Genomic DNA, 14828 nt, shown 5'->3' with positions numbered 1-14828 from the left:
AACCAAGTTCATCTACTTCAGACAAAATATATAAACCTACTTGTCAATAGTGAGTTCCCATTTCTCATGATTAAAGCTACCAAAGAAAGAAAGATGACAATTCAAATGAAGCTCTTCCTCTCACTCTCCCTTCTCCTCCCCCTCCCCCCCTCTCCCCTCCCGTCTCTGGTAAAACCCAAGGATTCGATTGTTGAGCTCTGTGAAGTTTAACAGGTTTAAAACAGATGTGGGTAGGAGAAGCCCAATTCCACCTGGAAAAGTGGCTGCTGGGCATGTGTGTGTTTGAACACTTGACCTATGTCCTGCAAGAGAATTTCATCCTTTTGCAGGACGCGGGCTATGCAGGTTTCCAATCCCACATAGTCTTGCAATAATCTGGTTAAATCTGCTGCAACAGGGGCTGGAAGGCTTTTCTGAAAGGATCAAGTGATAGAGGAGTCTGAATGCCCTTGTTTTGCAGAAGGACACAGACAGTTAAGGCAGAGGCCTCAGAAATTTAAGGTTTCTTTGTTCTGAATCTTCCAGAATATTCTCTTGGCTTTGATCAGACCAGTCACATAACAGGAAACTACAATTATCAATTTTACTAGAGGACTCAGTATTTTCCAACCATCTTCCTAAGGGCTCCTAAAACATCCCTGTTTCTCAGGCTGTATATGACAGGATTCAGAACGGGGGTGACAATGGAGTAAAACACAGGCACAATCTTGTCTTGCCGTGTTGAGTGGTCAGCATTGGGTTTCATGTACGTGAACATCGCTGCCCCGTAGAACAGCCCCACCGCAGTCAGGTGTGAGGAGCAAGTGGCCAGAGCCTTCTGCTGTCCTGTGGTTGACTTCATCTTTAGGACTGTAGAGAGGATGTATGTGTAAGAGGCTACTATGATGGAAAAAGGGATGAAGAGGACAACAATGCTATTTACAAATACCACAGTCTCATAGGTGGAGGTGTCGGAGCAGGACAATTTGAGAAGGGGAGGAACCTCACAGAAGAAGTGGTCAATGGATTTTGAGCCACAGTAGGGCAGACGCATGGCATACATGGTATGAATCAAAGCATTTATGGGTACACAAATCCATATTGCAGCTGTCAGGCCGAGGCAGATTCGTCTGCTCAGGAGGACGGGGTATTGCAAGGGATTGCAAATGGCTACATACCTGTCATAAGACATGACTGCTAGAAGGAGGCATTCTCCCCCTCCAATGGTCAACATGAGGAAAACCTGAGTCCCGCAGCCAGCCACAGAAATGGTGTTGCCTGGGGTCAGAAAGTCCACTGACATTTTGGGGATTATAAACAGGCTGGGGCAGATGTCCATGAAGGCCAGTTGGCTAAGGAAAAAGTACATGGGGGTGTGAAGGGAGGGAGTCACCTGGATTAGAAATATGAGGAGAACATTCCCAGACACAGCGGTAATGAAGGCAAGCAAAATCAGAGCGAGGAAGAACATGTGGACTTTGCTGTGATTCAGCAGTCCCAGCAGAATAAATTCTGTTGCATTTTGTCTCTCCACTTGCACTTCTTTTGGTTGGTCCTGAAGGAAATAAGGAGAGAAAACAGAGAGGATTTGCATGTTTTGTACTGGACAAACCTAGTGATGCCAGATTTGTGGCCCATTTGCAAAAGGGCTGTCTGCTCCAAGCAGGGGAAACAGCAGTGGCAGCAGAAATCAGCCTAGCTTCCCTTTGGGACGGTGCCTTCAGCACCTCGCTGCCTGCTGGTCCCCCTTAGAACAGCTTCAGCAGGAAGGCTTTAGGGCTCCTGCCCAAATGATTCAATGTGCCTGTGTTAGATGGGGGTTGGGAGACTAATTCTGCAAGATTTTTTTTTTTTTTTAAATTAAAAAAACCCTTTTTGCTTCCTTTCTGTTCTTTTCCCTACTGTTGAATTCCTTATACAAATAAGATTTTTTTTTTCTTTAGAATAATATAAGCAATTGTTTGGCTGTGGTCTTCAGTACCTTTTTGGCTGAAGGACTATGCAATTCAGTCCCACTTTCAGCACCGTGACTGAAACAGGCACATCCAGCCCTATTGTGTGTGTTGTAATCCGCCTCTCCTCCAGTGCTGTCCTATCTTTTTTGTTGTCCCCCTAATACATCCCTCTGGTCCTCTCCAGTAGGTCTGGGGAACCAGAGCTCTGTCATCACCTTGCATGTTCTGGCCAAGCAGCTGGGGCTGGGGTGGTGTGGGTGCGGGTGCTAAGGTGCAGGCTTGATAACCCAAGAGGGTCATGAGTTTGTGACCGTAGCAGAAATGCACACAGTCATCTTGTGAGATGCCCACAAAGTCTGCTAAATACCTTGCTACAACAGCTGCAGTTCCTGGAGAGCTGCTCTAATTAAACTGACTGTCACATGTATTACGCCCCTCCACATTTAAAAATGGCAGTGGGATGGTTTATTTAAACCTCATTCAGTGAGGTTTAGATAAAGTGCATCATGGCCATTTTACAACATGTGGGAGCTTAGTCCATGTGATGCTGTGGCAATGCTGGAGCCTCCCAATTAGAATACAGAGCAGACTTAATTAATCAAGCCCACTCCTATGCATTCTAGTTAGAACACCAATGAGCGCATGTGGAGGCAGCCAAAGATTTAACAAAGGAAACAAAGGATCCAGGCAACTCAAAGTGTCTGAAACATGTCCTTTACCAACCCCAGCAGGGTCCATGGGGTAGCTTGTGAAATAAGGGAGACAGTTTAGAGAAGCCATTTGTATTGATCCTGCAAAGCTTGGCGCATGCTCAGCTTCATGGGTGATAGAGGAGCCTCTAGCTCCACTCAATACAATAACAGGGTGCAAAGTCTCACACAGGAAGGAGGCTTCCAGGAACAGAGCCCAAAGGTTAATCTTTGAAATCCAAATCTCTATGTGATTCATTCTTGTGAGGCACATAAAAAAACCAAAGCAAACCTTGCATGCTTTCACTAGGTGATGGATTCAAAAGAACTAGACATGAATATTTGAATGAGATCAGAATAAAAAATCTGTATCTGAGACTTTCAATGAAATGATGGCTCAGTTAATGGTAAGGGCTTCTCTCCATAATGTCCGTACAACCAGGATTTCACCCCTTTCAGCATTCTGTAAACTGCTGCTTCTACTGCCATGGACACGGGTCTGGTTTATGGAGCTTCCCTAACGGGAACATTCTGCTTTAGTTAAAGAGGGACTGTCCAACTAATTCATGAAGTTATCTGTATCCTTTACATATAATGCTCATCACATTTTAAATTTTTCTGCTAAAATTAATACATGTTATTATGGATGCTACTAATTAGGACATGAAGAAGCATTTACTCTGACCTTGATTTAAAAATCATGACTGAAATTAGGTAAAGAAGAGCAAATAGAAGAGCTGTGGTGTTGGTAGAAGGTCATACCTATTTTTGAAAATCTAAACCTCTGTAACTGGCAAACCTTAGGAAACAGAGACTTACCTTCATCAGTCTTATGTAGTTGAGAGAGCAGTTCCAAAAGGAGAGAGTATTGACCTCTTGAGCCAGCAGATTTAGTCTACTGGGTTTTTCTATTCCTAGGACACATTCATTTCCTCATCAATCTAGTAAAGAAACACCTATAACAGAACCATAATTTTGTGATCAATATTTATTGCAATATGGAAAGAAACAAGCAACTCCTGTGAATCTTATCTTTTTGTAAATCAACAAGTGTCAAAGAACATTGCATCATTACAGACACAGATAGTGAGGATTTGAGTTAATATGCCCTGTCCATCCTGTAATATTGCTGAATATTATTTTCTTGCAAAAAGCAATCAGTTCAAAATTGTTTGTGCCTAAGTACCATTTCCTTTCCCAAAATGAAATATTCCATTCCATTTAAAAATATTACATTAAAGGTCCATGCTTGAAGTATGAAAAGATCTTTGTGGTTCTTTCTATAGACTAAAAACTGGATCACTGACAAAGTCATAAAAAGAATCTCGAATTAAGACAGAGTAGTAACACTGAATCTCCAACTCACTTCTACAGCTATCCACATCAAGTGCTTATGGGATTGAAAGCATAAGTAATTCTCCAAGGAATCCAGCCTGTTATATGCTGAATCAACATTGAGAGAATTACATCATCCAAGCAGTGAGCATTTTAAAGCACTAAAGAAAACCATTACATTAATTTTCCCAGGCCCTGGGGACTCTTTTCCCAAGTCTTTAATTAAAGTTCAAAAACAGGTAAGGCCCTGCACTAACTTTCTCTACAGAGATCTAAGAACAACTGTGGCCTTCTGCTTGAGGAGGAGTCTTTTCCTCTGTTTGGCTCAAGATGGGAGAGGCTGCAAAACACAACATTTTGTGAAAGGGGAAAACAATGTTTAATTTCTTCCTAAATTAAGTTCTGTGGTTACATGCAGTGGGAACTGTCCAATATTAATGTTTTTATTTTAGTTCACGAGGGAAAGCATCTCAACATTTAGGAACTTTTGGTGCAAAAGGAATCCAGGCCCTAACTGCTCCTAGATGACATTTATCAATGAGGATCAGCCATTCTTCCAACATGCGTGTGGAACAAATCCCAGATCAAGGGGTCACTTTTGAACATAGCAAGGGGGAAAAAATTAGTGGGTCTACAATGGGTCTCAGTGCTCTACATTAACTGAATAATACTAATTCTGGTAGGGGACCAGGCCCACACACCTCAGCTTTGCGGAGTTTCTATACAGAGAAGCAGGAGGTTTTCTTGAGTAAGAACCATAAATGCAGTTCATTATCTGAGACTGGCTTGCCTGTAGATACACAAGTCTGAAAATGGACTTGCATCTAAGAAACAAGATGGTGATTATTGGGAAAGTTAGGAAAGGCAGGATTGACAGCTAGGTAGATTTAAGTGCTAGATCATTTTTCATTTTATGTCTTTATGGCTGGTGTGGAACCACAGAACTGCAATTATTGCCACTTTTGCACCATTTGGGATTCAATTTCCTTGTAATTGTAGTGACAGAAGCTGTGATTTAGAGACACTCCTTTACTTGGAAGACTACAAATGTTGGGAATTGGGAGCTGGTTGATGAGTTAGAGAGAGAAACTGAGGGACTGCAGAGGGGGTCTACTGCTCCACAATAAAGTCCATTATTTAGTTCATCTGATTCACACATACCTGTGTTAACTAGGCCTGGTAATTACTGCAGTGGTGACATACAACTGCCCAGCAGGCCCATCTGCCCAAAATAAGTCAGCTGTGGAAGGCAGCTTTCACACCTTTCTGCCATATGATCAGGACAATCTTCCAGGTGAAGGAGACCCAGATTCTAGGCACCTTTTGCACAGAAGACTTTGGAACCAGCATTTCCTGTTGCCTAGCACAGGGCAGTAACCACCAAATCACAGCTCAGCCCTTAATCATTTCTCTGTCTAACTCTTCTCTTGGAGCTGGTGTGTTGTACCCTACATTCCCTGGATTCACACCACTGGAAAAGTTTCTATTCAGTAGGATCAGGGGTCCAAGCTAGAAGGCAGGATCTCCTCCCCCCTGAGGCAGCAGCTTGAGCTGCACGCCTCTGTCTTGTTCTCTTCCTCCTGGCTCCACATATCTCCCTTTCTCAGCTTCTCAGTGGGCCAGCTTCAAGAGGAGGATATGTTACTTCCATGCCTTTAAGGCTTTATAAAGTGAAATAGAATTTATAACATTATATTGTAGGCTTTGAGGTTTGGCTGTCTCCAGATCTGGGTTGTGAAAGTCCCCAAAAGCCACTAATGCACAAGTTGGCATTCTGTTCCCGTGCACATATCCCTATGAACCAGGACATATATGCAAGACTACACGGATCAGGGATGTCAAACTTAGGGACTGAAGAACTAGCATGTGGTCCTCAGGGGTAGTGGATGGGTCTGCCATTTGAGATGGGGCCTACCACTGACATCCAGGGCAGAGAGTCCTGTTTAGCAACAGAGGGTGAAGGATGACCACAATAACTCTTGCAACTAGTGCCACTGTTGCTGTGTTCAGATCCAGCCTAGATATTAGATATCCAGGAATGGAGTTAGCTGAAACTCATTACTATGGGACTTAGCTAGAGGATAGGAAAATGTTCTACATGTGAATGTGCCATCTCTCTCTCTCTCTCTCTCTCTCTCTCTCTCTCTCTTTTCTTCCTCTATAGCTGACTGGCTAAGACACTGACCTGAGACAGTGGATGTCCTGAGCTCTATACTAATTTACCTAGGCTGGGCATGAAACTAGAGTAACTTTGATTTTGGTGCACAACACTCGAAGCACCACACTGCTGTTTGGCCATGAGCCAATGAACCAAGTTATCCTCTACCACTTCCTTGGAACCTGTGCTGCTACCATAGTCTTTGAAGAAAGGTTGGCTCATAGTGCAGGAGTGGAAGCTTTTGTTGTACTGGGATCAGAGGGATAGGCTGGGAGCCAGGACCTTTCACTGCCAAGCCAGAAGCTACCTTGCTGAGCAACATGCCACAGATATGTGGGAGCAACAACAGAGCTTTGGAATGGGGGGGGGCAGGAGCTGCTGCAGTCTCAAACTCCTAACAAATCTCTCAAGTAATCAATCCACCAAAAAAGGCAGTGTCCCAACATTTCTCCTAGAGAAAACAATGTAAAAACTCACAACGAAAGCAACACACCAAGATCTGGCCTATATTTCATTGGAAAACCCACAGGATTCCCAGAGTACAGATTAAGGGTCAGAGCCTCCTTCACCCCCTGTTGGCCCTAAATTGGACTCTGAACAGAACTGAACTTGAGGCTGTTTTAGATTTGGGACAGGAAGGAGAGAGCTCTGGTTAACATATATGTACCAGCAGAAACTAAGGGACAGCCTCATGTCCTGTACAGCTACAAGATACATTACCTTGGCCCAAAATTCTCCAGCTCTGTGCCAAGGCCCATAAATGGGTCTCTGTTCAATGAGGACAGTCTAGCTCTGTCATTTTTTGAACTCCCCTTCAGGTAGTTGAAGGCCCATATTAAATCCTCACTCAGTCTCCTCTTTAGACTAAATAAGCCCAGTTCTCTCAATCTTTCCTCATGCATCATGTCCCCCTGCCCCCTCACCATTTTTGTTTCCCTCTGCTGGACCCTATCCAATTTGTCTACATCCTTTCTGTCGGGGGAAGGCGTGTGCAAAACTGAACAAAGTACTCCAGATGTGGCCTCATCAGGGGAATAATCAAACACTTCCCGTGACCTGCTGGTACCAATGCAGCCCAGTATGTCATTAGCCTTTTTTGCAACAAGCACGCACTGTTGGTTCATATTCAGTTTATTGTCCATTGTAACCCCAGGGCATTTTCTGCAGAGCTGCTGCCCAGCCAGTCAGATCCTAGCCTGTACCAGTGAATGGGATTATTCTGTCCTAAGTGCAGGACTTTTCACTTGTCCTTGTTGGGCCTCATAAGATTTCTTTTAACCCAATCCTCCAATATGTCTAGGTCACTCTGAATCCTAGACCTACCCTGCAGCATATCTACAACTACCCCAGCTTGGAGTCATCTGCAAACTTGCTGAGGGTGCACTCTGTGCCATCTTCCAGATCACTGATGAAGACATTGAAGAAAACTGTCCCCAGGACCAACCTCCTGGGGCACTCAGCTTGATACCAGCTGCCAACTAGACACTGAACCATTGATTACTACTCTGTCACCCCAATGAATCAGCCATTTTTCAGGCCACCTTACAGTCCATTTATCCAGCCCATACTTCCTTAGGTTTCTTGCAAGAATGTTGTAGGAGAATTATCAAAAGCCTTGCTCAAATCAAGGTATACCACATCCAGTGGTCTCCCCACACCCACAGAGCTAATCACCATGTCATAAAAGGCGATCAGGCTGAACGTACATGACTTGCCCTTGGTGAATCCATGCTGACTGCTCCTAATCACCTTCTTCTCCTCCAGGTGGACCACAGGTATAGGGAGTTACACCCTGTATAGGAGGGATTGTGTTGGGAAGAAGGGCAGAGGAGTTGCTCTCTTTGTGAAATAAATTACACCTCCCTAGAAGTTAAGATTGGAAAAAAAGAAGGGCAACTTGAGACCCTCTGGGTCAAGATACAGGGAGAGCAATGGGAAGGGGATTGGACTGTAGGAGTTTACTACAGACCTCCAAACCAAGAGGAAGAGCTCAACTAGGAATCTCTAGAGAACTGGCAGAGGCTGTATGCTCTCAGGGCATAGTCATCAGGGTTCACTTCAGCTACCCAAACATCTCATGGGATGAGCACTCAGCAAGATTGGATTGGTCACAAAGCTTCCTCACTTGCATTGAAGAGCTCTATCTAACTCAAGAAGTCTACAGGCTGAGCAGGGGCAAGGTACTCCTTAAATTGGTTCTGGCCAAAGGGGACAATCAATTGAGCAGCCTGAGGATCAACGGGAAACTGGGTGACAGTGACCAAAAGATGATCACTTTCTCTATCACCATAAATCAAGGAAATTGGACAGTAGGTTAGAAATCCTGCATTTTAGAAAAGCTGACTTCCACAAGCTTAGGAGATTGGTTGGTGAGACCTTGCTGAACCATAGTCCAATGAGGAAGGGAATGCAAGGATAGTGGTCATTCCTCAAGGAGGCAATCTTAGGAGCACAAAGGAAGTCCATTTCCTTTCATAAGAAAGGTAACTAGTGTTGGGTGATCCCCTTGACCCAAGAGGTAAGTCATGGACATCCTAAAAAGAGAAGCCTACAAAAGGTGGAAGTCAGAAATAACCACCAAAGAGGAGGACTTAACAATAGCCTACACCTGTAGGGAGCCGATTAGGACAGCATAGGTGCAAACCAAATACAAATTGGCAACTGGAATCAAGGACAACAAAAAGTCCTTGTTTAGATATGTAGGAAGTTGGAGAAAAAATAAGGGAAGCATAGGGCTCTTAATGAATGAAATGGGATGCCTGATAACCGACACTCAGGACAACACTGAACCCCTGAATGAATACTTGACATTGGTATTCCACCAGTACAGCCGTGTTAGCCTGCTTGATAGGATATAGGATGACTACGGTGGGGGTGATCACCCTCCCATAGCTGGTGAAGATCTTGTGGGGGAGCACCTACAAAGGCTAAATATCAAGTCAGCAAAATCAGATGAACGTCACCTGAGTGCTAAAAGAACTGGCTGACATCATTGTGCAACTTATGGCAAAGTTATTTGAAATCTCTTGGCACTCGGGAGAAGTCCCACACCACTGGAAGAAGGCCAATGTGGTGCCTATCTTTAAGAAAGGAAGAAAGGAGGACCTGGGAAATTAACAGGCAATAAGTTTGACCTCACTCCCTGGTAAAATCCTGGAGAAAATGATCAAAAAATCCATTACTGACAGGCCAACGAAAGGCAATAGCCAACATGGCTTCACTATGGGCTGGGCATGCCAGGCCAACCTCATTTCCTTCTATGACCAGACAACTCGCCACCTGGATAGGGGAAATGAGGTAGATGTCATAAACTTGGACTTCAAAAGGGCTCCCATGATGTACTCATGGTAAAATTGGGAACGTATGGCCCCGACTACTTTATGGCCCGGTGGCTAGGTAACTGGCTCCGAGGTAGGACCCAAAGAGTATTGACTGACAGAACTGGGTCAACATGGTGAAAGGTGACCAGTGGTGTCCCCCAGGGTTCAGTACTTGAAGCAGTGCTTTTCAACATGTTCACCAACGATTTGGATTTGGGTATAAAAAGCAAACTGGCAAAATTTGTTGACGACACCAAACTATGGAGGTCTATGGTCACACTCGAGTACAGGCTGGCAATACAGGCTGACCTGGACAGGCTTGCAAGGTAGGTGAAACTCAGCCTGATGAGGTTTAATATGGAGAAATATAAAGTGCTCCATCTGGGGTGAAATAATCTGCAACACACTTACAGACTTGGCAGTGCTACACTTGCCAGCGCCACAACTGAATGAGACCTGGATGTTGTAATAGACCATAAAATGAACATGAGCCACCAGTGTGATGGTGTAGCTGGCAGACCTAATCAAACACTGGCATACATCTACCAAGGCATCTTGAGCAAGGCTAAGAATGTCATCCTTCCACTCAGCTCAGCCTTGGTTAGACCACAGCTGGCATACTGCGTCCAGTTCTGGGTGCCACAGTTCAGGAAGGATGTGGAGAAGCTCAAGAGAGTCCAAAGGAGGGCCAAGCACATAAATAGAGGCCTAGAGAGCAGGTCATATGAGGAGAGGCTGAAAGACTTGGGACTGTTCAGCCTGGAGAAGTCTCAGAGGGGCTTGGTAACAGCTAATAAGTATATTAGGGGTGTAAATCAGGCCTAGGGGAGCAACTGTTCACCAAGGCCCCAAAGGAGAGGGCAAGAAACAATGGGCACATACTGGTTGAATATCACTTCAGATTGGACATAAGAAAAAACTTCTTTACAAGTGAAGTACCAAGGGTTTGGAACAGGCTCCCCAAAAAGGTTGTACAGTCACCCAACCTGGCGATCTTCAAAAAGTGTCTTGATGCCCACCTTGCTGGGCCCTTCCAGCCCTGAACTGAAATTATGAAACTATGAAACTCTAAGTGCTTAGAAATGGATTCCTTGAGGATCTGCTCCATAATATTTTCAGGGACAGAGGTGAGGCTGACTGGTCTGTAGTTTCCTGGATCCTCCTCCTTCCCTTTCTTAAATATGGGCACTATGTTTACCCTTTTCCAATCATCTGGACCTCTCCTGATCGCCATATGTTTTCAAAGATGATGGTCCGTGGCTCTGCAATCACATCAGCCAACTCCCTCAGTGCCCCTGGGTGAATCCCATCTGGTGCCATGGACTTGTACATGTTCAGCTTTTCTAAATAGTCCCTAAACTGTTCTTTCACCACTGTTGACTGCTCACCTCCACACCAAACCTGTTGTCCAGTGCAGTAATCTGGTAGCTGAGCTTACCTGTGAAGAACGAGATGAAGAAGCCATTGGGCACTTCAGCCTTGTTCGCATCTTCTGTCACAAGGTTGTCTCCCCCATTCAGTAAGGGACCCACACTTTCCCTGATTCTCTTCTTGCTATCGACATACTTGTAGAAACCCTTCTTGTTACCCTTCATGTCTCTTGCCAGCTGCAACTCAGTTGTGCTTTGTCCTTCCTGACTTCATCCCTGCATGCCCGAGCAATGCTCTTATAGTCCTCCCTATTTATTTATCCAAGTTTCACTTCTTATAAGCTTCCTTTTTGAGACCTAGTTTGCTGATGAGTTCCCTGCTAACCCAAGCTGGTTTTTTGCCATACTTGCTAGTTTTGGCCCCCCAGAAGTTGTCTAACAGGGGTGAAGACTTCAGGTTGTTCCCACTTGGTGGCAGACTTGACACCACTGGCTGGAGTTTTTTAGACCCTCAAGAAATTCAAGCTAGTAAACAGTTAGTAGCAACCTGTGTTCTGTGCTCTGTAGACCCAGGAGCCCTACTAAGGAGGCTGGTCTTCAAGAACAGCAGCCTCATGTAGTATTCATGGGGCACTAGCACGTGTCTCCTGATACCCCGAGTCACAGTTTCCATGGGGAGAAGGTGGTCCCATTCCCTATACAAGAGTCCCTTGCCCCAAAGCTGTGTCCCCTTGCATTCCTCATTAAGTGGATCGAGCCCCTAGTCCTCTCCTAGGAGGTTCACTCTGTAGCTCTTTTCTGAGCTCAGAGGTTGAGGCATGGAGTCTTCATTTCCCTCCTTCCCTGCCTAATTTTTCTTGTTCCCTTTTACAATTACATATGCAGTACTATGCATCTAACCTTAGTTTCACCAATTTAACATTATAGTTTTATCCATTTAGCTCAGACCTAGGGCATCCACTTCCAAGTTTTAGAATACTTGGGTAATTGCCTGACGTCATTGCAGAATCACCAGCTTTTTTTTTTTTTTTCTTCCTGAGAAGTCATGGAGGTGTCATGAGGTCCCAGAAGATTGGAAAAGAGCACATACTATACCCAAGTTTTCATGGACAGATGGTGTGGTGCATTTGTCACATATAACACAACACACTTTTCTCCAGGTAAGGATAAATTTGGTGGGATCCTAAGGCTATATTATTCAATTAAAGATTGAGGCAAAAACACATGCAACTTTACTGGAATGTGCATTCATTATCCATATGATATTTTCAGTATCAAAACACAACAAATGAGGCAAATAATAATAAAAAAAGATGTTGTTTCATTATTCCTGTAAGTATTGAAATGAAATTTATGTTTTATTCAGATTCATAAAATAAAATCTAACCTTGTGTGTCTTGACAATGCATCTAGTATTTCACTGACAGTTAGCCCCAGTAGGTCATGAGTGTATTACACACAATCTTACCATGCTGCTAAGTTGAGTTGGGCCAATGGTGTTTGGACATGGTGCCACACACACCTGGGAAACCTATACCACTTGGGTAGACAGGCATAATAGCCATGTCAGCCACCCGCTCCACACCTGAGGCCAGCCCTGCTGTGCCAATACATTGGAGATATAGAAATGAACTCCTTCAACCCTGGCCATGGCTGAGGAGCTGGCTATGTGCTCCCTCTCCTTTGATAGCTTCATCACACAATTTACTACACAAGTCTGCAATGCACAGACCTGTCCTAGGGCTGCTCTGGCCCCCAGGGGGGCTGCTTGGGCCATTTGAGCCAGCAGAGCCCTGAGTGCCACGGGAATGATCATACTGTTCAACGATCTCCTTTCCCTGGTATGAAATGGGGGTCGTTCTTCTCCCCAAACCCCATACCTGTTTCCCCCTTCTGGGAAATTTCAGAACCAGCCCTACTATCAACAGGTTCATCAGCCACTTTGCCCGAGGACTTTGTGGAGCCCTCCTACCTGTGCCACAGACTCAGCTCGGGAGGTGGGCAGGGGGAACAAGACACGCATCTTGTACTAATAATACAGTGCTCACAGCAGTGGAAGGCTTTAGAAATCAAAACTGATAGGAATTTCCTCCCAAACACATGAATCCATCCCATGGATCTGTGCATTTTGTTGAGGTGATGTTGGGAACAGTCTCCTTTTCAATTTTTGTTGCATATTTCCAAGATATACAGCTTGGCAGCTTCCTGTTTCCTCCTTCCTACCTTTTTTCCATGATGTAATACATAAACCAAATTAATATATTTTATGCAAATTTTATGGACCTAGTTGGTTAACAGTCACTTACACTTTTTTCATGTTTGGGGCTGCTAAAGATAGAAGACAAGGATTTAATCAGAGCTTTTTTTTTTCTCCTTTAACACCAAGGGCTCCACTGCTGAACTCAGTGGAATATAATGGGTATAAAACTGATGCAGGTGGAAGGAGAGTCAATACAAAAGTCCTGCTTTGACAAGTGGGCGTTTGAAATGTCCAAATCTAAACATATGACCTATTTCCTCCAGGATTATGGCTATACAGGATGTCAATCCCACTTGAGGTGCTAGCTACATTCAAGAATCATGTTCAATCTCCCATAATATAAAGTGTGTGTGGCAGAGGGGGAGGGGATGAGACAGGAAGAAGCTTTTTGACACCTTTTCTGAAGTGATTCAATGGTAAAGGAGGCAAAATGCCCTTGATTCTAGAAAACCCCATCAGTGGGCTTCTGGGCTTCGTTCAGTCCTAGCACAGATCAGGCAAGTAGACCTCACATCAGTTTTGGTGGAGGACTCTGCATTTTCCAGCCAGCTTTATTAAGGCTCGTAGGACATCCCTGTTTCTCAGGCTGTATATGACGGGATTCAGAACTGGGGTGACAACAGTGTAAAACACAGCAACCATCTTGTCTTGCTCTGGAGAGTGGTAAGTGTTGGGTCTGATGTACATGAAGATAGTTGCCCCATAGTACAGCCCCACCACAGTCAGGTGTGAGGAACAAGTGGCCAGGGCTTTCTGCTGTCCTCTGGCTGACTTCATCCTCAGGACTGTAGAGAGGATACAAGTGTAAGAGGCTAGTATGATGGAAAAAGGGATGAGGAGCAGGACAATGCTACTCATGAACACCAGAGTCTCGTATATGGAGGTGTCAGAGCAGGACAGTTTCAGCAGGGCGGGGACCTCACAGAAGAAGTGATCAATGTCTTTTGAACCACAGTAGGGCAGGTGCATAGTATAAGCTGTATGGATTGAGGCGTTCACCGTTGCACAAACCCAGACAGCAGCTGCCAGGCTCATGCACATTTTCCTGTTCATGAGAATGGGGTATTGAAAAGGATTGCAAATTGCAACATATCTGTCATAAGACATGACAGCCAGAAGGAGACCCTCTGCTCCACCCATCATTAGCAGAAGGAAAATCTGAGTCCCACAAAGTGCCAGAGAAATAGTGTTGCCCAGGATCAGAAAGTCCATTGACATTTTGGGGATAACAATTAGGCTTGGACCCATGTCCATGAAGGCCAATTGCCTGAGGAAAAAGTACATGGGAGTGTGAAGGGAGGAATCCATTAGGATTAGAAACATGAGGAGAGCATTTCCAGAGAAGGCAGTAATGGAGGCCAGTAAAATCATGGCCAGGAAGATGGTGTGGACTTTGGTGTGCTTCAGGAGTCCCAGTAGGACAAATTCTGTTGCTGAAGTTGCATTGCACCTTCGCTCCTTCTCTTCACTGGGCTGGGCCTGAAGGAAATGAGGAAAGACCAGAAGAAAAAGCTCATAGAGTGGGCACATGTTTCTTGTTGTGTAAACCCTTTGGTGCCAGATTCAGAACCACTTCCCCTCTTCTGTGAAATGGCTGTCTGCTCAAAATTGAAGAAACAGCCCTGGCCAAAGAAAACAAACTTGCCTGCCCTGAGGATATTGCCTTCATCAACTGACTGTCTAGCCAGAATCCCTTCTGCTTGCTGGTCCCACACATCCTGCTCCCCTTGTTCCCATCTGGCCCATCTTCAGCAGAAATATT

At 44.7% G+C, this 14828-nt stretch overlaps 2 protein-coding genes across 2 annotated transcripts; both read right to left on the bottom strand.

The window, feature by feature from the left end:
• Nucleotides 1-595: 595 nt before the first annotated feature.
• LOC132243878 (olfactory receptor 2T27-like) lies at nucleotides 596-1528 on the bottom strand. The gene has a single exon (XM_059714392.1). The coding sequence runs from the start codon at nucleotides 1448-1450 to the stop codon at nucleotides 596-598; it is 855 nt and encodes a 284-aa protein (XP_059570375.1). The 5' UTR covers nucleotides 1451-1528.
• Nucleotides 1529-13579: 12051 nt separating this feature from the next.
• Nucleotides 13580-14596, bottom strand: LOC132244059 (olfactory receptor 2Z1-like). The gene has a single exon (XM_059714987.1). The coding sequence runs from the start codon at nucleotides 14594-14596 to the stop codon at nucleotides 13580-13582; it is 1017 nt and encodes a 338-aa protein (XP_059570970.1).
• Nucleotides 14597-14828: the final 232 nt, after the last annotated feature.

Source organism: Alligator mississippiensis, chromosome 11 (genome assembly GCF_030867095.1).
Source record: "Alligator mississippiensis isolate rAllMis1 chromosome 11, rAllMis1, whole genome shotgun sequence".
NCBI lineage: Eukaryota > Metazoa > Chordata > Crocodylia > Alligatoridae > Alligator > Alligator mississippiensis.
This window is presented reverse-complemented; position numbering and strand designations above follow the sequence as displayed.